General features: G+C 42.9%; 1 protein-coding gene across 1 annotated transcript in view; it reads left to right on the top strand.

The window, feature by feature from the left end:
- LOC111964771 (A disintegrin and metalloproteinase with thrombospondin motifs 2-like) overlaps window positions 1-27,603 on the top strand; it is a 222,883-nt gene that overhangs the window by 173,501 nt on the left and 21,779 nt on the right. The window contains 1 exon segment of the mRNA XM_023988582.2: window positions 24,560-24,643. Within this exon segment, the coding sequence (XP_023844350.1) occupies window positions 24,560-24,643 (84 nt within the window).

The raw sequence follows: 27,603 nt of genomic DNA, 5'->3' as shown, positions 1-27,603 counted from the left end.
CAGAACAGCACCGTTTCTGTTTAATTGAACATAGCATTACATTTATTTTTTGGACTGAACGCAGCCCTGGTGACTTTTCTACTCTAAACTTTATGAAAATAAAATGGTGACACCATTAAAATAAAATGTTCCCCCTCCAAAAATGAGCCTAACAACATATTGGTCCATGTTATCAGGCTGGTTTTATTATTTAGCAATAAGCATTAGGCCTTTCACCCGTATCCCAACTGATGTAGCATAGTGGATATAAATATAACATAGGCTGAAGCATACCCATCTGTATTTGTGCTAATCAACAGCTAGATCAGTGCTAAGAAACTTGACCACTTTTCATCCTATGCACCCCCCCCCCCCATGCTCCTTGACCTCCCCCAATTTAATTAACTGCTACTATGTTACACAGAAATGTGGTATAAGAATAGCTTTTACTAATCAAGAAAGTACTTACTAACACCAGTACCTGGTGTCCCTTCCATATTGAAATGAAGAAGAAATCAATTATACATGAGAAATAAACCAGCTTACTGCTGTGCAATGTCACATCTGTATCAATAAATACTAGGTGGGGCTAATATCTTTTGTCGATTTCATTATTAGGGTGCTTGAACATGTATAGGGAGGATAGGTTGGATAGGTTGTCTGTGAGACAGGCAGGCTGCCTCTGACTGGGGAGAGAAACAGGCTTGCTTGAGCCCACTGCCTGAGGTTCAGAGAAACAGTCCTKCTCTTACTATGTAGTCTACTAGAAACCAGCTGTTTCAAAGTTTATAATACTGCCAAAGTCTTTGAACTCACGAAATCGAGYCCAATAAAACCATTCCCAATTATCACTTGTTTTTGGCACCCATCCCTTCTCCATTTCAAAAATATAATTTTCTAAATAGTTCTTATTCGTGTTTATAAATGTACCATGTTAAATGTGACTGTGCTTCTTTATTTGTTACAAGTTAGCTCACAAAATGAAGGGTTTTGTTTAAGAAGAGAGAGGAGAGAGGGAGAAAGATGAGCTATTGATCCCTCTCCTTACAAGCCGTGCGCAACATTTTTCCCTTCACAAACCACCGCCTCTGAGGACCGGACCTAACCAAGCATAATTGGCAGCGGGTGGATCCAATCATATCATGAGGAATTGAGTARTACTGTGTGGTGTTGAATCACAGAAAGCCTGTAGCTAAGGTGGGGAAATAATTTTAAATGGTATATTATCGGGAGGGTCAAATTGACCTGTTTCTAAAGTTACGCACCTGCTCACGCTTAAAATGTTAATCAAATATTAGATCAATTAATGAGACAGAGATGAGAATATCCATATAGAAATGTAGAAAGAGGTGAGATCTAAAGATGCAACAACTACCATGGGTTGCAAATATGACTAGGATTGTGCCTTTGTCTACTGGACAATGAAAGAAAGTTGATTTAAAAACCAGTTGAACATGAGAAAAATAGGCTAGGTTTCCATGGCATATGGAAGTCTTTGGATTTTGGCTAGGCTACTTTGAAGCAACGTAAGCCATGCCTCATAATGTAGAAAAACGTTCAGGTTTCAAACAATTAAGTACATGTTTTCAAAATGAATACTGCCTCCAGCATTGCAAAGTTGTATGTGATGCGCTGAAGCCTGCCTAGTTGCCTATGCACTTAAATGGTGAATGGGAAACGCGCTTGAATTACTAGTTGATGAATAAATAGTAGATATTTTTAACCCTGGCCCTTGTTTTTAAAACGCGATTGCATTTAGAATTGTTGCGCATTGGGCTTATAAAAGCATGTTTCACTCCAGCAGCAACATACAGCTGTTTTATGAGTTGAAGCAGCAGCTCTCGCTACATCGACTGCAGTGTAGGCTCCTCAGATGGGCATGCTTCATCCTCCTCAATGAATTTCATAAAAATATATATTTTTWAACATTTAAAAAGTTATCCTTTTTAGATAAAACTACAGTATACTAAATATAATCACGTTGTTAAAACACACTCTTTTGCAAAGAAGGTATACAGTAGCATCAACAGCACTCTGTAGGGTAGCACCATGGTGTAGCTGGAGGACAGCTAGCTTCCGTCCTCCTCTGGGTACATTGACTTACAAAACAAAACTGAGGAGGCTCATGGTTCTCACCCCTTCCATAGACTTAGACAGTAATTATGACAACTTCTGGAGGACGTCCTCCAACCTATCAGAGCTCTTGCAGCATGAACTGACATGTTGTCCACCCAATCAAAGGATCAGAAAATGAATCAAGTACTGAAAGCATAAGCTACAGCTAGCTAGCACTGCAGTGCATGAAATGTGGTGAGTAGTTGACTCAAAAAGAGAGAAAGACAATAGTTCAACCGTTTTGAACAAATTAATGTCTTCCAAAATGAAGGAGAAGCAAGAGAGAAATAGAGAGATTCCGTCATTTCTTTTCACTTTCAGTTTCACTTACTTAGCTAGAAAATGTAGCTAACAAGTTTAGCCTACTGAAACACCCTGCTCAAACAGAGGGATGCTATGTTAGCTAGCTGGCTATCACTATCCAACACAACACTGGAACTCTTCCAAGTCAAGGTAAGATTTTGGTTTGACTAATTTATTGCCAGCGGGGCCTGCCGGTGTAAGTGCTTACTGACTGTACACTGTAACGTTACCGCATGATTTTACTAACGTGTTAGTTCTATTAGCTATGCTGACTATGACGTTACTTTAGCTAATATGGTGACAATGATGTAGGCTGTGTGTAGAGGTTTGGCATTTGGTTGTTTTTTTCCCTGGTCATATAATGCTGATGTGTTTTGCATTGAAGTCCACAAGTGAAGGGAAAAGGTGAGAGGAGGGTGCATAGATGCGAGAAGGAATATAATGTGGCTGCTATGAAAGTGAACTGTGTTTAYGCGTGATCAGGGGTGTATTCATTCCACTGATTCTGTTGAAAAACATTTCTTAAAACTTCTTAAGGCTAGGTGTTCCGCTAGCAGAACCCCTTGACAACATCCGCTGAAAAGGCAGAGCGCGAAATTCTAAAATGTTTTTGAGAAATATTTAACTTTCATACATTCACAAGTGCAATACACCAAATTAAAGCTTAACTTCTTGTTAATCTACCCATTGTGTCTGATTTCAAAAAGGCTTTACAGYGAAAGCACACCATATGATTATGTTAGGTCAGAGCCTAGTCACAAAAAACATACAGCCATTTTACAGCCAAAGAGAGGAGTCACAAAAAGCAGAAATAGARATAAAATGAATCACTAACCTTTGATGATCTTCATCAGATGGCACTCATAGGACTTCATGTTACACAATACATGTATGTTTTGTTCGATAAAGTTCATATTTATATTCAAAACCTCAGTTTACATTGGCGCGTTATGTTCAGTAATTTTGTGCCTCGAAAACATCAGGCGAATTTGCAGAGAGCCACATCAATTTACAGAAATACTCATCATAAAAGATACAAGTGTATCTTTTATCTTTGATAAAAGATACAAGTGTTACGCACAGAATTAAATATATACTTCTCCTTAATGCAACCGCTGCGTCAGATTTCAAAAAAGCTTTGCGAAAAAATCACACCATGCAATAATCTGAGTACGGCGCTCAGACAACATAAACAAGCCATACAGATACCCGCCATGTTGTGGAGTCAACAGAAGTCAGAAATAGCATTATAAATATTCACTTACCTTTGATGATTTTCATCAGAATGCACTTCCAGGAATCCCAGTTCCACAATAAATGTTTGCTTTGTTCGATAAAGTCCATAATTTATGTCCAAATACCTCCTTTTTGTTAGCGCGTTTAGTTCACAAATCCAAACTCACGAGGCGCAGGCAAATCCAGGCGAAAGTTCAGACGAAAAGTCCAAAAAGTTATATTACAGTTCGTAGAAACATGTCAAACGATGTATAGAATCAATCTTTAGGATGTTTTTAACATAAACCTTCAATAATGTTTCAACCGGACAATTCCTTTGTCTTTAGAAATGCAATCGAACGCAGGTCGCTCTCACGGCCACGCGCATGACCAGCTCATGGCCTTCTGCCAGACACCTTAGTCAAACAGCTCTTATTCTCTGCCCCTTCACAGTAGAAGCCTGAAACAAGGTTCTAAAGACTGTTGACATCTAGTGGAAGCCTTAGGAAGTGCAATATGACCCCATTTACACTGTATATTAGAAAGGCAATGAATTGAAAAACTACAAACCTCAGATTTCCCACTTCCTGGTTGGATTTCTCAGGTTTTCGCCCGCCATATGAGTTATGTTATACTCACAGACATCATTCAAATAGTTTTAGAAACTTCAGAGTGTTTTCTATCCAAATCTACCAATATTATGCATATATCAGCTTCTGGGCCTGAGTAGCAGGAAGTTTACTCTGGGCACGCTTTTCATCCGAACGTGAAAATGCTGCCCCCTATCCCAAACAGGTTTTAAACGGAAGCAAACAGAAGAAAACGGGGATAAACATACCTGAATTTGTTCAATAAAAACTCTCGTTTGCATCTGTTGGACTAATGATTACACCCTGTATCAGCTAGATGCAGGCAGAAATGTGCAAGACAGTATAGAATGTCACTGTCTGTCCATGTGTCACCATCTGTCACCTCAAATGTGTTTCTCGACCTGTGTGCACCTACATTGTAAACTATCATTCATATGCTAGGTTGTCGCAACCTCGTGATAGGTATAGGTAAAATTTGAGTATCATGTAACCTAAACCTATCACTATTACAATGAACTGGGTGAATGGAATATTAAAGACAGTCATCCAGTATGCTATAATAGAAATAAGGCCATGCTCATGAAATAAAAAATGGTCCTCCCTCATCTTAAACTACACTGACCGCCACTGATCGACTAGTATTTCAATCAATTATTAGGCAACAATCCATTTATTTAATTTTTTTATTTCATAATTGGTCGGCGGCAATTTTATTTTTCTGATTTTCCTCTTATTTGGGGGGGAGCGGCAAAAGCCAGTTATGGAAACTCTGACGCATAGGCACACACACAACAGAGACAGACACACACTCATGAACTTTGTATGCATGTACAGTACACACACACACTCCTTTGCAAGAGAGACGACCTGTCCAATATGTCAGCTAGAAATTATACAGTACACACACAGAGGGCAGAGAGCCGGAGACTATGGATCCACAGGATCTCTGTAACCTACAGTCAGATCCAATTCCCTTCTCCGCCCTGCATGTTTCCACCCAGCAATCAGCACAGGTAATCCCATGTCTGGCTGTCTCCTCTATCTAAATATGATGGGATTGGGATGGGTTTCTTTCAGATAGTTCATCTATTTTCTCTGGTGTGTGTGTGTGTGTGTGTGTGTGTGGGTGTGTGTTGTGTGTGTGTGTGTGTGGTGTGTGTGTGTTGTGTGTGTGTGGTGTGTGTGTGTGTGTGTGTGTGTGTGTGTGTGTGGTGTGTGTGTGTGTGTGTGTGGTGTGTGTGTGTGTGTGTGTTGGTGTGCGTGTGTGTGTGCGAATGTAGATCGTGGTGTGTGTTGTGAGGCGAAGAACTGGTCAGCAGTGACCCTGTTCGTCTTCTCCAGCTCTCACACACCGTTCCATCAGCTTTTGTGTCATGTGTCACTGTTCGAGTGATTCAAAGCCAGCAGCCAATCAATATGCTTTAGGACACAACAAAGAGCTTAGCCCAGTATTCACCTCCCAGGAGTGTGTGTGTATRTGTGTGTGATGGGGAATGCGGCAAGTAGACTTTAATCTCGGAAAATTAAACCTGATATGAGAGTAGAGAGAGATTTTGTGTGTGCGCGTGTGTATGTGTGTGTATGTAGCCTTTGTGCAAGAAGCAGCCGACAGATCTCTGAGAGATTTCATGGCAAAAAGAAGCAACAGCAGCACTTGTTTTAGTCTTTACCCCGGTGTTGTGAAAGAAGAGTACCACCTCCACTTTTTACTTCCTTGTTTAGATATTTTTAAGACAATCTTAGAGGGGAATGTTCAGCCATATTGCAGGCACCCCTCTCATCTAGAGAGATAGAAATAAAGAGAGCCCTACAGAGAGAGAGAGAGAGTATTCAGAATACATTTCTGAACACCGGATAAACACTGAATAAATATGTAAAACAACCTCCCACGCATGGCATCTAAGTTACTTTCTTCTTGAAAGTTAACTTTTTTCTAGGCTTGGGCGGCTTACCGTATATACCGTATACCAGGGTATTTGGAAAAAGCCACGGGATGGTTTTTCAAAACYGCCAATACCGTTGAAACAATTTATTTTAATTATTTTACATTATTTGAATATTTGTAGCAACTTTTTAAGTCAATACTTGCAGTCAACTTGTGCAATACGTTAGGAGATAAAGAACAATGCGTTCTTCATTTCACCTGTCACATTATCATGAAGCTTACTGTAGCCCCCAGTCACGTGTCACATGACGTTTTTTTACAAGCATGCAACTACGAGAGACCGGAGCCTTGTGAGTCACTCACTGTTGTGCATTATGCGCCAGGTGATCTAATTACAGTATGGAATTCACAACTAAATGTTTGCCAGCTAAATATATGATAACTATTAAGTTAATTGTCTAAAATATACTAAATGCTCTGCAGTTGTGCATTTGGTTTGCTAATTTAGTAGCTAGTTAGCGATCTAGCTAAGTGGTTAGCTTTTTCCAAAATCAAGCATTTGCTTGGTAACAGCAGAGAATCCCTTCCTGGGTCAAAAGCCTTGCTGGCTAATATGAGGAGCTCAGATTTTTCTCTGGCACAGTAATACGAAGGCTGGTTCTCTGRCATACAATGAAACATCAAAACATTGAATCAAATCAAAAGTTATTTGTCACAAGGTTTGTAAACAACAGGTGTAGACTAACAGTGAAATGCTTACTTACGGGCCCTTCCCAACAATGCAGAGAGAAAAAAAGAGAAATAATAGAAAAATAAAGAATAAATGCACAATGAGTAACGCTAACTTGGCTATATACAGTCATGGCCAAACGTTTTGAGAATGACACAAATATTAATTTCCACAAAGTTTGCTGCTACAGTGTCTTTAAATATTTTTGTCAGATGTTACTATTGAATACTGAGGTATAATTACAAGCATTTCATAAGTGTCAAAGGCTTTTATTGACAATTACATGAAGTTGATGCAAAGAGTCAATATTTGCCGTGTCGACCGTTCTTTTTCAAGACCTCTGCCATCCTCCCTGGCATGCTGTCAATTAACTTCTGGGCCACATCCTGACTGATGGCAGCCCATTCTTGCATAATCAATRCTTGGAGTTTGTCAGAATTTGTGGGTTTTTGTTTGTCCACCCGCCTCTTGAGGATTGTCCACAAGTTCTCAATGGGATTAAGGTCTGGGGAGTTTCCTGGCCATGGAGCAAAAATATCGATGTTTTGTTCCCCGAGCCACTTAGTTATCACTTTTGCCTTATGGCAAGGTGCTCCATCATGCTGGAAAAGGCATTGTTCGTCACCAAACTGTTCCTGGATGGTTGGGAGAAGTTGCTCTCGGAGGATGTGTTGGTACCMTTCTTTATTCATGGCTGTGTTCTTGGGCAAAATTGTGAGTGAGCCCACTCCCTTGGCTGAGAAGCAACCCCACACATGAATGGTCTCAGGATGCTTTACTGTTGGCATGACACAGGACTGATGGTAGCGCTCACCTTGTCTTCTCCGGACAAGCTTTTTTCCGGGTGCCCCAAACAATCGGAAAGGGGATTCATCAGAGAAAATAACTTTACCCCAGTCCTCAGCAGTCCAATCCCTGTACCTTTTGCAGAATATCAGTCTATCCCTGATGTTTTTCCTGGAGAGAAGTGGCTTCTTTGCTGCCCTTCTTGACACCAGGCCATCCTCCAAAAGTCTTCGCCTCACTGTGCGTGCAGATGCACTCACACCTGCCTGCTGCCATTCCTGAGCAAGCTCTGTACTGGTGGTGCCCCGATCCCGCAGCTGAATCAACTTTTGGAGACGGTCCTGGCGCTTGCTGGACATTCTTGGGTGCCCTGAAGCCTTCTTCACAACAATTGAACCGCTCTCCTTGAAGTTATTGATGATACGATAAATGGTTGTTTTAGGTGAAATCTTACTTGCAGCAATATCCTTGCCTGTGAAGCCCTTTTTGTGCAAAGCAATGATGACGGCACGTTATTTCCTTGCAGGTAACCATGGCTGACAGAGGAAGAACAATGATTCCAAGCACCACCCTCCTTTTGAAGCTTCCAGTCTGTTATTCGAACTCAATCAGCATGACAGAGTGATCTCCAGCCTTGTCCTCTTCAACACTCACACTTGTGTTAATGAGAGAATCACTGACATGATGTCAGCTGGTCCTATTGTGGCACGGCTGAAATGCAGTGGAAATGTTTTTGGGGGATTCAGTTCATTTGCATGGCAAAGAGGGACTTTGCAATTAATTGCAATTCATCTGATCACTCTTCATAACATTCTTTAATATATGCAAATTGACATCCTACAAACTGAGGCAGCAGTCTTTGTGAAAATTACTATTTGTGTCATTCTCAAAACTTTTGGCCACGACTGTACATGGGGTACCAGTACCGAGTTGACATGCAGGGGTACGAGGTAATTGAGATAGAAATGTACATACAGGTAGGGATAAAGGGACTAGGCAACAGGATAGATACTAAACAGTAACAGAAACGTATGTGATGAGTCAAAAGAGTTAGTGCAAAAAGGGTCAATGCAGATAGTTAAATAGTTAACCAATAGCTACCCGGACTAACTATTTAGCAGTCGTATGGCTTGGGGTAGAAGCTGTTCAGGTTCCAGACTTGGTGCATCGATACTGCTTGCCGTGCTGTAGCAGAGATAACAGTCTATGACATGAGAAGCTGGAGTCTTTGACAATTTTTTGGGCCTTCCTCTGACACCACCTGGTATAGAGGTCCTGGATGGCATGGAACTTGGCCCTAGTTATGTACTGGGCTGTACGCACTACTCTCTGTAGCACCTTGCAGTCGGATGCTAAGCAGTTGGCATACCAAGCAGTGATGCAGCCAGTCAAGATGCTCTCAGTGGTGCTGCTGGTTAACTTTTTGAGTTTTGAGGATCGGAGGGCTCATGGTGAATCTTTTCAGCCTCCTGAAGGGGAAGAGGCGTTGTCGTGCCCTCTTTACAACTGTGTTGGTGTGTGTGTACCATGATAATTCTTTAGTGATGTGAACACCAAGGAACTTGAAGCTCTTGAAGCTTGACGCTCTTCCACTACAGTCCCATAGATGTGGAAGGGGGCATAGTCTACGATCATCTCCTTTGTCTTGCTGACGTGGAGGAAGAGATGTCCTGGCACCAGACTGTCAGGTCTCTGACCTCCTCCCTGTAGGCTGTGTCATTGTCGGCGATCAGGCCTTCCACCGTTGTGTCGTCTGCAAAACTTAATGATGGTGTTGGAGTTGTGAGGGGCCCCAGTGTTGAGGGTCAGCTTGACTGATGTGTTGTTGACTACCCTCACCACCTGGGGCATCATAGGGTCCTTAGCTACATGAGGATATTGGAGGGCACTACGGTGTTGAATACTGAGCTGTACTCAATGAACGGCATTCTCACGTTGGTGTTCCTTTTGTCCAGGTGGGAAATGGCAGTGTAGTGTGCAATAGAGATTGCGTCATCGGTGTATCTGATGGGGCGAAATTAAAATTGGAGTGGGTACAGGGTGTCTGGGATGATGTTGTTGATGTGAGTCATGACCAGCCTTTCAAAGCACTTCATGGCTACGGATGTGAGTGCTACGGGGTGATAGTCATTTAGACAGGTTACCTTGGCATTCWTGGGCATGTGGACTATGGTGGTCGGCTTGAAACATGTAGATATTACAGCCTGGGTCAGGAGAGGTTAAAAATGTTGGTGAATACACTTGCCAGCTGGTCAGTGCATGCTCTGAGTATGCGTCCTGGTAATTCGTCTGGCCCTGCGGCCTTGTGAATGTTAACCTGTTTAAAGATCTTACTTACATCGKCTGCGGATAGAGTGATCACACTGTCGTCCGGAACAACTGGTGTTCTCATGCATGGTTCAGTGTTGCTAGCCTCAATGCGAGCATAGAAGGTATTTAGCTCGTCACTGGACAGCTGGGTTTCCCTTTGTAATCCGTGATAGCTTGCAAGCCCTACCACATTTTCTTGTTTGCTTATGGCCCTATACAGCTTGTTGAGTGTGGTCTTAGTGCCAGCATCAGTTTGTGGTGGTAAATAGAAAGCTACAAAATAGTAGAAAACTCTCTTAGTAAATATAATCTTTTTATGTCTTTTTATGACTGCGCTTATTTTTTTGTACATAATGTTTCAGCCATCATTTTGTATGACCGAAAATAGCTTTTGGACATCAGAATAGCTATCACGAACCTCGATTTGGACAAGGACTTCTACTTCAATGAGTCGGAGGCGAAAGACAAATTGATTATCCAGGACCAGGCCCAAATCCCTGACAATCGAAGAAGGAGGAGCCGGAGCTATAGAGGCCGGCATGTGGGATACCTGACGAGAATACGTCGCAGAGTGAATAAATCGCCTCTACCCTCCGTTCTATTGGCAAATGTGCAATCACCGGAGTATGAACTGGATGAGCTCCGTTCGAGACTATCCTATCAATGTTACTATTGCCGTCGGATGAAAACCTCTCATCTCCAAAACAGACACTTTTCAGGAAATTGAAAAAACAGACATATTTTGCCATTAACAAACATACAATTAGCTTCAGAAGCTATTTTGAATCCATTTTCTTGGTCTTACAGTCATGAAATATTCAGAGTACATCGAGGGGAGTTACTTCCTAAAACGTTTATCTGGGCCTGTATTCATAATGCCTCTCAGACTATGAGTGCTTAGCTAGGATCAGTTTAGTATTTTTTTTATAAGATTACATSGACCTGATCCTAGATCAGCATTCCTACTGTGATGCTTTGTGGATATGACCCTGTTCTCTCTCCAGATTGATGTGTTGCTTCTTTGCGAGCTGCTAGGTTCACCGCAGGGCAGGCACAGTCAGAGGGGAGTACTAGAGGCATGCATGGTTTAAAGATGGAAAATAAGCTTTATTTCTCTCCTCGTCATTGTCCAAAGCTGCCAGGGTGAGATCATGGAGGCTGTCTCGGAGCAGTGTGTGTTATCTTATCTTATGTTGTCTGTGTCTGTGTGTGTGGACAGTGCCTTCAGAAAGTATTCACACCACTTTACTTTTTCACATTTTGTTACAGCCTGAATTTTAAATGGATTTTAAATGGAGATTTTGTGTCACTGATCTACACACAATACCCCATAATGTCAAAATGGAATTTTGTTTGTAGAAAATGTTTGAAATTAATAAAAAATGCAAAGCTGAAATGTCTTGAGTCAATAAGTATTCAACCCCTTTGTTATGGCAAGCCTAAATAAGTTCAGAAGTAAAAGTGTACTTAACAAATCATATAAGTTGAATGGACACATTCTGTGTTCAATAATAGTGGTTAACATGATTTTTGAATGACTACCCCATCGCTGTACCCTACACATATAATTATCTGTAAGGTCCCTCAGTCGAGTAGTGCACAGATTTCAAGCATAGATTCAACCAGGGAGGTTTTTCAAGCAGATGATGAATATTCCTCTGAGCATGGTGAAGTTATTAATTAGGCTTTGGATGGTGTATCAATACACCCAGTCACTACAAAGATACAGGCGTCCTTCCTAACTCAGTTGCCGAAGAGGAAAGAAACTGCTCAGGAATTTCACCCTGAGGCCAATGGTGATTTTAAAAGTGTAATGGTTGTGATGTGAGAAAACAGAGGATGGATCAACAACATGGAAGTTACTCCACAATACTAACCTAATTGACAGAGTAGAGAATACAAATATTCCAAAACATGCATCCTGTTTGCAACAAAGAAATTAACATTTTGTCCTGAATACAAAGCATTATGTTTGTGGCAAATCCAACAAGCATGGTGGTGGCTGCATCATGTTATTTGAATGCTTGTCATCTGCAAGGACTAGAGAGGTTTTTAGGATAAAAATAAACGGAATACAGCTAAGCACAGGCAAAATCCTAGAGGAGAAACTGGTTCAGTCTTCTTTCCAACAGACACTGGGAGATGAATTCGCCTTTCAACAGGACAATAACCTAAAACACAAGGCAAAACTACACTGGAGTTGCTTACCAAGGTAACATTGAATGTTCCTTAGTGGCTTAGTTAGAGTTTTGACTTAAATCGGCTTGAGAATCTATGGGAAGACTTGAAAATACCTTTCTATCAATGATCTACAACCAACTTGACAGAGCTTGACATTTATTTTAAGAATAATGGCCAAATATTGTACAATCCAGGTGTGCAAAGCTCTTAGAGGCTTACCCAAAAACACTTACAGCTGTAATCGCTGATAATCGTGTTTCCAACATGTATTGTCCCGGGGGGGTGAATACTTAGTTAATCCAGATATAGGCCTATTAGTGTTTTATTTTTTATTTCAGTCAGTATTTTGTGTTGATCGTTTGCCAAGAATGACAATCAAATCCATTTTAATCCGACTTTTTAACTCAACAAAACTTTGAAAAAGTCAAGGGGTGTGGAATACTTTCTGAAGGCACTGTATACTTTCTCCACGTGGCTTGAGGCTATCTCACACACCTGTGTTTATTTTATTTTCTCTTCCTCTACCAATGAAGCCTTAGGGTACACTATACCATAGTGTAAAAAAAATAAGATGTTGATTCAATGTACAATTGTAAGCAGGGGGACAACTTTGGTTTTAGAAGTGGGGGGACATAATTATTATCTTTTTGTAGGATAAACACTACAAACAGCCTAGCCGACCGCTCGGAGGCATGTGCATGGTCCTAAAGCAGACCATTGCCTCATTTTGTGAGGAGGCAGAGTCATTAGATCATTTATTTTGGTATTGTCCATATGTAGCTTGTTTTTGGTCACAGGTCCAGGAATGGCTGAAGAATTGCAACATTTGCCTAGAACTAACGCTGCAGATAGCAATACTGGGTGATTTGAAAAGCCATAGTCAATCAATCAATAATATCATAATTATTTTAGCAATTTTTTTTATTTTAATTTACAATCTTTAGAAGCTATGAGAATAGAAAGGTTCAATACTTTTGTGAAGCATCATTGCACAGTTTAAAAATATATGGCAAATAGAAATCCAAAATGGATGATGTTGAGAGATAGATGGGAGGGGTTGAATGGAGCTGAAGGGTGGGACTAATAACAAGATAACCAATGGAAAACATACGGGGTCTATAAAATGTATATAGGTTCAGAACTTTTGTGAAATAGCACAGTTACAAATTTAAATCAAACTGGATGGACATCAGAAATAGAGGAAGAACTAAAAACAAACAAAATATAACTATTGTAAAATAGATTGTGTCTGTAAAATATGTATAAGATATATAAACTGAAAGTAGAAGCCTAAGTGTTTATTGGTTCTCCAATTGGGGGAAGGGTGGTAGGCTTTGCGGGGAATAATAAAGGTATATTCTAAAAAAAGTATGTGTGTCTATATATCTGTATATGTATGCATGTGTGTATGTATGTATATGAATATATATATTTACCCCCAAAAATATATGGGGGACTGGAAATGATGCAGACAATTACATTGATGGAAGCAACATTCTTTCCACAATATTAAGCTGATCCACCCCTAAAAGAGAGTAAAAAAGATCAACAAAATCCTCACAATCCTGTTGCAACTGGTTTCCTTACAATTGGAGAGTTAGAGTTAGAAAATGTCATCACTTCACAATGATACAATAATACAAAATACAGATTTTTTTTTTACCACATTGTGGAATACTCAAATTGAGTTTGGAGCCACTAAAAACAATCATGGTCAAACATGGTACCTGCGTAATCTATAATACACTGAACAAAAATATAAACGCAACATGCAACAATTGAAAAGATTTTACTGAGTTACAGTTCATATAAGGAAATCAGTCAATTGAAATATATTCATTAGGCCCTAATCTATGGATTTCACATGACTGGGAATACAGATATGCATCTGTTTGTCACAGACACCATGAAAAAAACAGTCTTGTGTGACCACCATTTGCCTCGTGCAGCACGACACAGCTCCATCGTATAGAGTTGGAATATTGTCCCACTCTGTTGCACATGTCGATCCAGAGCATCCCAAACATACTCAATGGGTGACATGTCTGGTGAGTATGCAGGCCATGGAAGAACTGGGACATTTTTGGCGTCCAGGAATTGTGTACAGATCCTTGCGACATGGGGCCGTGCATTATCATGCTAAAACACGAGGTGATGGCGGGGGATAAATGGCACGACAATGGACCTCAAGATCTCGTCACGGTATCTATGTGCATTCAAATTGCCATCAATAAAATACAATTGTGTTCGTTGTCCATAGCTTATACCGGCCCATAGCATACCCCCAGCACCACCACGGGGCACTCTGGTCACAACGTTGACATCAGTAAACCGCTCGCCATACACGCTGTCTGCCATTTTATTGTCCCCAGTACAAGGTGCACCTGTGTAATTATAATGCTGTTTAATCAGCTTCTTCATATACCACACCTGTCAGGAGGATGGATTATCTTGGCATAGGAGAAATGCACACTAACAGGGATGTAAAGAAATATGTGCACAAAATTTGAGATAAATAAACTTTTGTGCATATGAAACATTTCTGGGATATTTTATTTCAGCTCATGAAACATGGGATCAACATCTTACATGCTATGTTCATATTTTTGTTCAGTACACATTATCAATTGATGTCCTTGAGAAATGTATAATAGATTGTACATTGTACATTGAATCAACATCATTTCTTTTTTTTGTACAGTGCAGGCTGTGTGACTATGTGGAGTATTTTTGATCTTGCTTTTATTCAGGCCAGTCGTTCAGCAGACATTGTTATCCGCTAGATATACTTGATAAAAATACCTTGTTAAGTACACAGAGATAACACCATAGAGATCCTATAAAATTTCTATGGATAATACCCACAACCCAATACACAATTCCATTCCTGTTTGTTTCTGTTGCTCCCAAGTACTTCTGTTGCTCCCCAGGTATATATAATTAATCTGAAAAACCATGCCATGTGAAGCGGTCACCCCTATTCTAACTAGCTTAGCCCACTAGGCAAGCATACCAGAGTGCCTCAAAGCTACAATGAGCCAGCCAGCCAACCAGCCAGCTAGCCAGCTAGCCAGACTAGCGTGTGTGTGTCTCTCTGTTATCCGTATATTAGCAGGGATGCTCTAGACCCCTGCTAGGTGTGAGGTGAACCGCACCTACGCCCCTTCGTCCTGCCGCTCTTCTTCCTGTCGGGCAACTAAAGGTCAGAAAGTCAAGGTGTACATTGAGGGGGAAGGAAGGAGAGAAAGAAATTGGAGGAAGAGAAAGAGCGAGAGAGACAGATGGAGAGACAGCTAGGGGTCAGAGAGGAGAGGAGGTGGGCGGTCTTTCTGCTGGACATGAAACAGCTCCCACGGCAACCGCTTAATCTTGTCTGAGGGGTTCAACTGCAGTGTTACGGTGCGTGTGTGTCCAATCAACATCAAATCAAATTTTATTGGTCACATACACATATTTAGCGGAAGTTATTGTGGGTGTAGCGAAATGCTTGTGTTCCTAGCTCAACAGTGCAGTAATATCTAATCCTTTACAACAATACACCGTCCAGAGCATGCACACACATACCCACACACTCCATGCCCAATCAGCAAGAAGCAGCCCAATCATAGAGGAGAATAGAGAAAAACAACATGACAGAGAAATGCAAAAGGCCATTGATCTGCTTCTTTAAATGGTCCATGGGAAAAGAGGAGTAATCGATGGGGCAGCCCTGAACCACCCTCTCTCACACCCACCCGCCTCCATCCCCTCTCCCTCTCCGTCCAAGTCCCAGGACACACACTCACACAATCACACACACACACGGTCAAGGGCAGGAGGACAGGGAGCATCAGTGCCCGAGTCTCACACAATATTCCTCCGTTAAAAATCGGTCCAATCCCACTGTCCGAGAGAGAGAGAGCTAAAGAGAGAGCTAGAGCGAGAGAGAGTGTAAGCAAGCGAGAGATGGAGGGAGAGGGAGATCCATTTCCATTATTCCCAAGATGCAGATATTTAGCCTTTCGGTGAAATCCATTGTGTGGTAATCTCCTGCATAGAAGTGTCTGCTTATTGATGCCATTGTAGAGGACACTCGGTTTCCTTGTCTAACTGATGGGAGACCTTTATACTGAGACGTAATTGTGATGAGAGAGATGGCTGGATCGTGTTAAAGGCCCAGTGCAGTCAAAGAGTGTATTTACTTGTGTTTTATTTTTTCCACACTATGAGGCTGGAATAATACTGTGAAATTGTAAACAGTTATGATAATGCCCTATTAGTGTAAAACCTGTTTTAAAAGACCACCTGAAATTTCTGTCTGTTTTGGTGGGAGGGAGTTTTGGCCTTCCATGGTGACCTCACCATGTAGTAAGTTAGTTAATAGACCAATAAGAAAGAGAGATCCAAACCTCTCTGCCAATAACAGCTAATTTTCACGTTTCTCTTCCCCACTCAAACCACTCCCAGACAATTCTTGCTTGAGAAAATGCTCTTTGCTAAGAAGATATTTTTGTTTCTTTTTGACCATTTTAATTGAAAACAATCATAGTAAGGTACTTCATTGTTACCCAGGAATAATTTGATATTGAGATAAAAAATAGCTGTGTTGGACCTTTAATAACCAGCTCATCCTCCCTGCTCGTGTGTGTCTGTGTGCATGTGTGCGTGTGTGCGCATGTGCGTGTGCCGTGTGTTGTGTGTGGTTGTGTGTGGTGTTGTGTGTGTGTGTGTGTGTGTGTGTGGGTTGTGTGTGTGTGTGTGTGTGTTGTGTGTGTTTTGTTTGGTGTGTGTGTGTGTGTGTGTGTGTGTGTGTGTGTGTGTGTGTGTGTGTGTGTGTGTGTGTGTGCAGGTGCGTGCTTGTGAGTGTGTGTGGCTGATAAAGCAAGCCTGGCTGCGGTGAATGCTAATGAATGCATGATGTCCGTGTTAAAAGCCTGCATGGTAACAGGTAATAATAGTGTGGATGTCAGGTGAGAATGAAACACATCTGTAAGGAGCACACTCTGAACTAACACTCTGAACTAATACAGCTCTACCAGACACACACTCTGTCACCTAAGGCTGGACCAGGGTTGGAGCGGACATAGCTCTGTCTTATTGAGCAAGCCAGAGCCATTTATTTTGTCTTAATACACGGCTCTGGAGCTAGTGTTTGGGTACACATAGTGCTAGGCTGAGAACAGGCACAATAATAAGTCGGAGCTGGTCCAATCCTAGTTAATAATTTCTTGCCCCTTCTCTCCATCTTTCCCTTTCTTCTCTCTCTCCATCCTCTCTCCCTCTTCTAACAGTATTAAGTGTTGAAGCAGGACCTGCTTATATTATTCATCTGATAATAAGGATTTTGTGCCAGGTCCACCTCTAGTCCTGCATTAGTTACTTGTAGGTGACACACACAAAGTGCACACGCTCGCCATGTGCACAAGCTCGCGCTCACACACACACACGCGCACATAGGCACGCACATGCACACACTATCCAGTTCGCGTTGTCCACAATAATGACATCTAGCCTGGGCCCTTCACTCTTTCTCAATGTGTCTAAAAAGGTGTGTGTCCAGGCATGAATGTGACAGCGTGGGGTCTCAAATCAGTACCCCGGGGTTACCGTGTGTTGAACAAGGAGTGTGTGTTTGTGTGTGTCACTGCATGAGAAGACACGTTTCTGGGTTGAAAAATTCCAGATCACTTTTCGGAAGTTATTAATGGCATGTCACACATACACGCTTCGGCACACTCCGCATGAACATTGGGGAATGAACAGATTGGTGTTCAGACGACTTGAAGGGCTCTGTAAACCCAGCACGATCGGGTTGAGTATTCACAAAAAACTTACCCGGGAATGAACAGCGTCTCAGGTTGCCTGACGTGTACTGCAGGGAACGCACACTGTTATGTGTGTGTGCATGTCTGAAAAACTCCTGATCATTCTCCCCCACCAGATTGAAACTCCTGTAAACCTACATTACTAACTCTCCCACCTCATCTAAATGCCTGAAAACCTTGCTGTGAGGAAGGCATCAGGGCATGCGTACTAGGTGATGAAAATGCTAGCTGGAAAATGCAGTCTAATATTATTGCTAATTTGCTACCCAAGCTGCCGTGGTAAACACTAAAACAATCTTTAGGCTGGTTACAAAAGATATCGTTACTCTGTGTTGTTACTATCAAGCATCCACATGACAAACTATGGTTTCCCATACTGGACAAACTGGTGAAACACATTTGCTTCCCTGTAAGGAGCTAGCAGCGTTGACGTTAGGCTATGCAATTCTAAAGACCCCACGGAATCGGGCGACTTCCTAGTGGCGAAAGTAGACTGCAGTCAAATAAGCCAGAGAATAATAATTCTGTAAGGAACGTTTTTTTTTTWACGAAATAGAGGCATACACAAAAAATAAACATGACAGTGTGTGAATGATAAATAACTAGGCAAATGGCAAGCATTGGTTGAGTAACAGAGTAAGAGGCTACAAAAGAGGATTTTGATTCCTATGCAATGTTCCAAAAATAGGACTACTTCACTGTCAGTTTTGTCTTCTATTGTTTTTGGTATAACAGAAAAGCAATCAGAATGGAGAAAGCGCAATTAAGACCACCACTTTGAATTCATTTGTTGCCTTCCTAGTGTCACGCCCTGACCGCAGAGAGGCTTTTTATTTCTCGATTTTGTTAGGTCAGGGTGTGATTTGTRTGGGCATTCTATGTTCTATATTTCTTTGTTTTTAGCCGAGTGTGGTTCCCAATCAGAGGYAGCTGTCTATTGTTGTCTCTGATTTGGGAATCATACTTAGGCAGCCTGTTTTGCCACCTTAGTTGTGGGATGTTGTCTTTGTTGAATGCATGTATAGCCTTCACGTTCGTTTYTGTTGTTTATTGTTTTGTTGGCGACATTTAAAAAATAAAGGAAAATGTATGCTCACCACGCTGCACCTTGGTCCGGTCATTTTCAAGACGGCGTTCGTGACAGAACATCCCACCACAAGTGGACCAAGCAGCGTGGCCAGGAGGGGCAGACAGAGTGGAGGACATCATGGACCTGGGAGGAGGTGATGTCAGGACACGAGAGCCTGCCATGGAAGCAGGCAGAGGCAGCGAGGAAGGCGGAAGCAGAGAGAAAAGGGGACCAGCGTTACACAGGGTCACGGCTGGCAAGGAAGACCTGGAGGCCACTCCCAAAAATGTTTTGGGGGGGCACACGGGTAGGTTGGCGGAGCTACCTCCCCGTGCTCACGGTAGGGAGCGTGGTACTGGTCAGGCACCGTGTTATGCRGTGAAGCGCACGGTGTCTCCAGTGCGCGTTCACAGCCCGGTGTGCTCTGAGCCAGCTCTCCGCATGTGTCGTGCTAGAGGGGGCCTCCAGCCAGGACGGATTGTGCCAGCACAGCGCTCCTGGTCTCCGGTGCGCCTCTTCGGCCCAGGGTATCCTGCGCTGGCTCTGCGCACTGTGTCTCCGGTGCGCCGTCACAGCCCAGTGCGTCCTGTGCCTGCGCTCCGCACGTGCCGGGCCAAAGTGGGCATTCAGCCAGGACGAGTGGTGCCAGCTTTAAGCACCAGATCTCCAGTGCTCCTCCAAAGCCCGGTTCAACCTGTGCTTGCTCCACGGACCAGGCCTCCAGTAGGTCTCCCCAGCCTGGTGAGTCCTATGCCTGCTCCACGGGCCAGTCCGGAACCTCCAACGACGGGCCACAGTCCGGAACCTCCAACGACGGGCCACAGTCCGGAACCTCCAACGACGGTCTCCAGTCCGGAACCTCCAACGATGGTCCACAGTCCGGTACCTCCAGCGACGGTCCCCAGTCCGGAGCCTCCAGCGAGGGTCCCCAGTCCGGGGCCTGCAACGAGGCTCCCCAGTCCGGGGCCTGCAGCGAGCGTCCCCAGTCCGGGGCCTACAGAGAGACTCCCCAGTCCGGGATCGGTGACGAGAGTCCCCGCACCAGAGGCACCACCAAAGTGGGGGGAGCCAGAGGTGGAGCGGGGTCTGCGTCCCGCACCGGAGCCGCCACCAAGATAGATGCCCACCCGGACCCTCCCCTATAGGTTCAGGTTTGCGGCCAGAGTCCGCACCTTTGGGGGGGGGGGGGGTACTGTCACGCCCTGACCGCAGAGATCCTTATTTATTCTCTATGTTTGGTTGGGTCAGGGTGTGACTCGGGTGGGAAAATCGATGTTTTATATTTGTTAGTTGTTTTGCCGAGTGTGGTTCCCAATCAGAGGCAGCTGTCTATTGTTGTCTCTGATTGGGGATCATATATAAGTTGTGATTTTCCGTTTGGGTTTTGTGGGGTGTTATTTTCTGTTTAGTGTCTGTGCCTGACRGAACTGTTCGCTTTCRTTTTTGGATTTGTTATTTTTGTTTGAGTGTTTCTTGTAAATAAATATCATGAACACTTTCCACGCTGCGCATTGGTCCACTCTTCCTTCCACCGACGACGAGCGTTACTATCATCTGCATAAAAATGAACATCCGCTGTCTCAATATAATCCCCAATGTTGTTCATATACAAAATTAACATTTTGGGCCCAATATGGAACCTTGCGGAACACCTGAGCACACCTCTATAGACTCAGATTTACAACCATCCGCCATTGCACATTGTGTACGATTTGATAGGTAATTTATAAACCAATCTAGAGCATGACCAGTAATTCCACAACATTTTTACCTTTGCACCAGCACAGCATGGTCCACAGAGTCAAATGCCTTCGACAAATCAATAAAGACAGGCACACAATGTAACTTCTTGTCAAGAGCAAATTGAATGTCATTTAAAACCTTCAATGTTGCTGACATTAAACCTGATTGCATTCCATTTAATATGTTGTTCTTGGAGGTAGGCCTTCAGCTGCCTACTAACTAAGGACTCCAGTAACTTAGACAGTTTTGATATGGGTTGATAGTTGCCAAGTAGCGAAGGATCTCCACCTTTCAGGAGAGGCTTTACAAAAGCAGATTTCCATAACTTGGGGATTTCCTTAACATCAAGCGTGAGGTTAAAAATATTAAGAGGAGCAATGATGTCTGCAGCTAAGTGTAGTAGGCGGGGGTCTAGATCATCAGAGCCAGGGGATTTCTTTCTATCAATTTCTTTCAGGGCTTTACGCACATCTGAAACAGAGAAGGATGAGAAGGAAAACCTGGCGAAGGAGTGCACAGGGGTGTCAGGTAAATTCACAGGGGGCTCACTTAGACCTTTAACCTTTTCAAATCAACTGCCTGCATCTAGAAAATGCTGATTTAAGGCTTTCAGAATAGAGTTTCTCTCAGTGTCGACCAACAATTGTTTGGGAAGCTGTGTATCTTTTTTTGCACTCCAAACCCTTCACTACTTGCCAAAATTTGGAGGGATTATTTAAATTATCTGAAATAGATCTAAGGTAGTGGTCTGCTTTCAGTTTTCGGGTCGTAGCCACACCCAGATTTCAAAGACATTTAAAAGCCATCCAATCATCCGCCGAACCAGACCATCTTGCTTTAGCCCACATAGAATTTCGTTCCATTATGATTTCAGTAAATTCATCAGGAAACCAAGGGTTATCTCTGCCCTTAATCCTGATTTTTTTTAAAGTGGCATGCCTATTGCACACATCCTGGAATCCGTTGTGGAAGTAAGAAAAGGCTAATTCAACATCAGGGATTAATTCTATTCCATTCAATGCTAAATACATAATGTAAAAAACCTTGAATATCAAACTGCTTCCAGTTTCTTTTCGTAATAACACGTGGAGATCGCTTAGGAATTTTGTAATCTCTCACATAGGCAATAGCACAGTGATCACTTATGCTATTTTCAAAAATAMCAGAAGCATTAAAACGATGAGGAGCATTGGTTAAGATCAAATCAATCAAAGAGGATTCCAGAGGACACTTTACATTCAACCTAGATACACTGTTGACAATCTGACTGAGATTATAGGGATTTCAGTGAATTTTGAGTTGATCAGAGCTAGATTTAACCAATCCTGATTCAGATCACCCATCAAGACAAACTTAAGAGTTGACATGCTGTGAAAACAATTTGAAAATACAATCCAGAGAGCCAACAGTAGCAGACGGAGGTCTAAAATAACACGATAYAACAATATTTAAAGATGAGCCAAGGTTTAGCTTCAAAAGACAGATATTCAAATTGCTGAGGTTTAGCAACAGAAGTCAGAACGACTGCAGAGAACTTGTCTTTTACGTATACAGCAACATCACCACCCTTAGATTTACGATCTGCACGAAAAACGTACCMATTTATGCCAATATTTTTGTATGGAATTGATTTGTTGAGCTTGGTTTCAGAAAGCATACATATGTCAGGGTCGGCAGTTTTTATCCATATATTCGCAAAATCAAGCTTTGGCAGAAGACGTCTTACATTCAGATGCATAAACCTCAGGCCACACGGACTACTTAATTCGGTAGGGGCAAAAACGACTGGATTAGATTGCACATTTCCAGACAGTAGAAGCAGCAAGATAATGGCAAGTCTAGATCGGGGGTTACGACGTGTGGATTTACAGACAGCACTTGAATGACAATCCACAGTCACAAGAGTCTTTAACGCCACATATTTCAAGAGATGTGTAAAGTCCAGARACATRGTTAAGTACCAAGAGAACAGTCTTGACATGTAAGCGCAAGAGTCCAAATTCTCCCATGTAGTTTGGGAGAAATGTGCAGAGTTCTCGCTTGCATTTACAGAGCAAGAGTGTGGTTTCTCCCAAGGCACAGAGCAATGGGCTCTAAAAGTATCGCCAACATTGTAAAAGCCAAGGGTAGACAACAGCAAAATGAGCAACAGAGAGAGAGAGAAAACACAGCATTAAGCACCTACAAAGTTAACAGAACAATCTTGGATATGTAGCTAACACAACGCTAAACACTAATATTAAATGAGCTACGACTTCATCTAAAAGCGTTCCTAAATAATAATAGAAACATAGCAAGAATCACTAATCAAATATTCATACAGCAGATCAGTAAAAAGTCGGCGGTGTATACGTATGATGTAGGCGAGCAAAGCGCCTGGGGGAGAGAGAGAGAGAGAGAGAGAGAGAGAGAGAGCGGGAGAGAGAGAGAGAGAGACCGAAGGAGGAGGAGGCCGAAGAGAGGCCCTCAACTAGGCAGACATCCAGGGCGATGATAAAATAACCGTCTGTCGAAAACAAAACCATAACGGTGATACAATCGCTAACCAGAATGGTAATAAAGTTGCTAAAATCCAGGCCAGAGTGGATGGTCATGTAAAAGCACAGAGCTAAATGTTTGGTGGTAGCCTCTTCCAAGTTCGGCTGATGTGAGGCGACTCTGCGAAAAGCTGTCCATCGAAATTTGAGAAATTACCGCTCACGTCAAATTTCAGTGAATGTTTACAGGTTGGAAAATACCCGGAAACATATTTTTCATGCAGTGTGTGTGTATGGGTGCGTCCATGTGTGCGTCTGTATGTAAATGTCTCATTAGAGTGGGGCCCGGGGTGTCAGGGTCACCTGGAAGTCAACCGGACCTAATTGGGCTGATGTTGCCGTGGCAACCAGCTGGAAGGGACAGAGTGTGATCTGACCTGCTGGAGGGGCCATGTCACCTCCAGGCTGCCACTCTGACACACACACACACACACACACACAGAGAGAAGTGCACATTAACGCATGCACACAATCACAGATGTGCACACACATACAGACGTACCACACATTTTCACTTGACCTCTCTCTCACACATGTAGAGTACACACCGTCACACAGTCAAATGCACACATAGACCCAGAGAGTCACACACACCCACACTGTCACTCTCCTTGTCCTCCCACACATCATCTCTGGCTGTGTTATTCTTGGAAAGCAGGGAATGAGGGAATGCTGTAGAATATTAAAGAGTAGAAGGACTGGGACAGACAGACAGACAGGCAGACAGACAGGGGCAACCATGTCTCTGCGTTTTTTGGGGGGTTGTCTAGCAACCAGTTCGTGCTCTCTTTAAGAAAATCCCAAAACGTCAAGGTGATAAAGAGAAGTGGGAAGAACAACTACACTCTTAGAAAAATTGGTTCCAAAAAGGTTATTCGGCTGTCCTCAGGAGAACTCTTTTTGGATCCAGGTAAAACCCTATTTGGTTCCAGGTAGAATCATTTTGGGTTCCATGTCAAACCCTCTGTGGAAAGGGTTCTACATGGAACCCAAAACGGTTCTACCTGGAAGCAAAAAAGGTTATTCAAAGGGTTCTCCTACTGGGACAGCCAAAGAACCCTTTTGGGTTCTAGATAGCACCATTTTGTTCTAAGAGTGTACCCCTTTGTTCCCTCTCTTTCTCTACCTCCTCTCCTCCCTGTGTCTATTGTTATCTTCCCATCATTCATCCTGTCTTTTACCTCTCCCTGAAGGTCTCTATCTTCTTTAATTTTATGTGCTATGAATATATCCTCTTTCCTTTTCTCCTCAACTCTCTCTCTCTCTTCCTTATGTGTTGATACAGTAAATGTCTGTGTCTTTGTCTGTGCAGGTGAACGAGATTTACCATGACCACTCTCTGGGAGCCAGGATCAACGTGGTGCTAGTACGAATCATCATGCTGGGCTATGGGAAGGTAAAAGAGTGTTTTGTTCATGTTTTTTACCCTATATATCCTTTTTACAGGTTGTTTTGACTATAGAAAGAAAATTCATGTTCATAATCTACTTCAGGTTTGATTAAGCAGAGCCTCTGTTTTATGAACCTGTTCCTTAAAAAGTTGCAGCCATGTTATATTTTATGGAGCATTTTCTGCACCCCTACACACACGCACGCACGCACGCACGCACGCACACACGCACACACACACACACACACACACAACACACAAACACACCACACACACACACACACACACCACACACACAACACACACACACACACACACACACACACACACACACACACACACACACACACACCACACACACACACAACCCTCTCTCTGCACTCGCCGAGGCCTACAGCCTGTTATTCCAGTGGACTGAGCAAAAGAGGAACTAAAAGCATGTGGATCCCAGGGGAGGGTTTTCAAAGTCGCACGCCTTCACAGTCATCACCGAAGCACATAGAAAACTGCCGTATGCAACCGGCTTTTCCCTGGTGGGCTGGAGCAAGAGATCATGGGAAGTCCAGACAAAGATAAACAATCAATGATAGCCGTCCTCATTCAAAACAACCAGACAGACTGGCGGATGCTGCTCTGTAATTCTATCATCTATCTATCTTGATTAGATTAGAAGTTTAATAGTCACGTGTACAGGGTTGCAGGTGTAATTACAGGATACAGTGAAAATCTTAAACTCTGAGCTCCAACAATACATCCCAAAGTTAATAAAAACAATAAATGTAATAATAAAGAATATGAATAAATATAAAAGAAATATAACAATTACACTGTACAATGGTAAATGTCCATTGGGGCAGGGACAGGGTAAATGCTGTTGGGGGGTTATTGTGGGTATTGTGGAATAGTGGTGGCTATTCAGCAGCCTGATGGTCTGAGGGTAGAAGCTATTAGCCAGTCTTCCAGTTTTTGCCATGATGCTCCTGTACTGCCTGCTTTTTAGTGATGGAAGTGGGGAGAACAGGCCATGGCTCAGGTGGCTGGGGTCCCTAATTATCTTCTTGGCCTTCCTGCGACCCCTGGTGTTATAAGTGTCCTAGAGGGCAGTCAGTGTGCACCCGATGGTGCGTTCGGCTGAGCGTGCTGTCCGCGACAGTGGGGTTGACGTACCAATCTTTGATGAATCCCGACAGTATGCTCTCGATGGTGCTCCTGTATAACACTATGAGGGCCCTCTGGGACAGATCGCATTTTTTCAGCATCCTGAGGTTGAAGAGTCATTGTCGTGCCTTCTTCACCACGATGTGGCTTGACCATTTCAGCTGCTTAGCGATGTGTACGCCAAGGAACTTTAAGTTTTTGACCGTCTCCACAGCATCCCCGTGGATGGGGGCTTGCCCAGCCGGATTCTTCCTGAAGTCCACAATCAGCTCCTTTGTTTTGCTGACGTTSAGGGAGAGGTTGTTTACCAGGCACCACACCATCAGAGAGCCGACCTCCTCCCTGTAGGCCGTCTCGTCATTGTTGGTAATCAGGCCTAATACTGTTCTGTCGTCAGCAAACTTGATGATGGAGTTGTAACTGTGTGAGACCATGCAGTCGTGGGTATACAGGGAGTACAGTAGGGGACTGAGGACGCACCCTTGTGTTGAGAATCAGTGTCGAGGAGCTAATGTTGCCTACCTTTAGCAGCTGGGGGTGACCTGTCACGAAGTCTAGGACCCAGTTGCATAGCGATGAGTTCAGACCCAGGGCCGTGAGCTTTGTGGTGAGCTTAGAGGGGGCTATGTTATTGAAGGCCGAGCTGTGGGCTCTCGAGTGGCTCCGCGGTCTAAGGCACTGCATCTCAGTGCAAGAGGTGTCACCGCAGTCTTTGGTTCAAATCCAGGCTGCATCACATAGGGTGGCGGACAATTGGCCCAGTATCATCCGGGTTTGGCCGGGGTAGGCCGTCATTGTAAATAAGAATTTGTTCTTAACTGACTTGCCTGGTTAAATAAATAAAATAAAAAAATAGTCGATGAACAGCATCCTCATATGTGACTCACCMCCTGGATTCAGTCTTATGTAGAAAAATTTGAATTTCTGTTTTTACATTGGATAAAAGTAGAGACTCAGAGCTACAAAATGGTATATCATACACTGTAYTTGAGGAACAATGGGAAAGTAATTCTGCTTTGAAAGTTGATAAACTTGTAAACTCACTTCTGAGAAAATGGCATTTTAGTGTTTCGGTGAGAGAGCTCTTCTTTGTCTACACCCATTCAGCATCGTTCACACCCTCTTAAGCTTTAGCCCCACCCATCTCCTTGCGTTCAGAGCACACACTTGACGCTCTGGCCGGTGATTTGTTTACCTCTGGATAACATGAAAACAGCCTAACCAGCTCTGCTGGCAACAATTTCATTCTGCTTTTTTGCCGACGTTTACTGACACCGGCCATATTCAACGGGTGTTGTACACTTTAGCTTAAGACATGTAGCTAAATACCTAGGTAAACATTTAACTTAGCTAGGTAAACAACATGTAAGATCACACATCACGTCACACCACCTAACGTTAGTTAGGGAGCCAGCCAGCTAACGCTAGCTAACCGTACACTTTAGCTTGAAATGAAACCACTTTCTGTTCAAATCAGAAACGTGTACTGTAATATCTGAAATGTAGCTAGCTAGACTATCTTACATCATCATGCATGATGGACGCATCGCCCTGTCACGGATCCATGCCACAAATGCCCTTAGTTTGAAGACGTAATCCGGAAAYAGGTGTTTTCCCATCTCATTAGCTATCATATTCTAATTCCACTGATTTCAAAACTCGATCCTCCTGAAAGTGGAGAGCAACAGGTATGCAGCTTTCCAAATCATGTCCAATGAATTGAATTGAATCTATCTATCTATCTATCTATCTATCTATCTATCTATCTATCTATCTATCTATCTATCTATCTATCTATCTATCTATCT

Source organism: Salvelinus sp. IW2-2015, linkage group LG6.1 (genome assembly GCF_002910315.2).
Source record: "Salvelinus sp. IW2-2015 linkage group LG6.1, ASM291031v2, whole genome shotgun sequence".
In the NCBI taxonomy this organism is placed as follows: domain Eukaryota; kingdom Metazoa; phylum Chordata; class Actinopteri; order Salmoniformes; family Salmonidae; genus Salvelinus; species Salvelinus sp. IW2-2015.
This window is presented reverse-complemented; position numbering and strand designations above follow the sequence as displayed.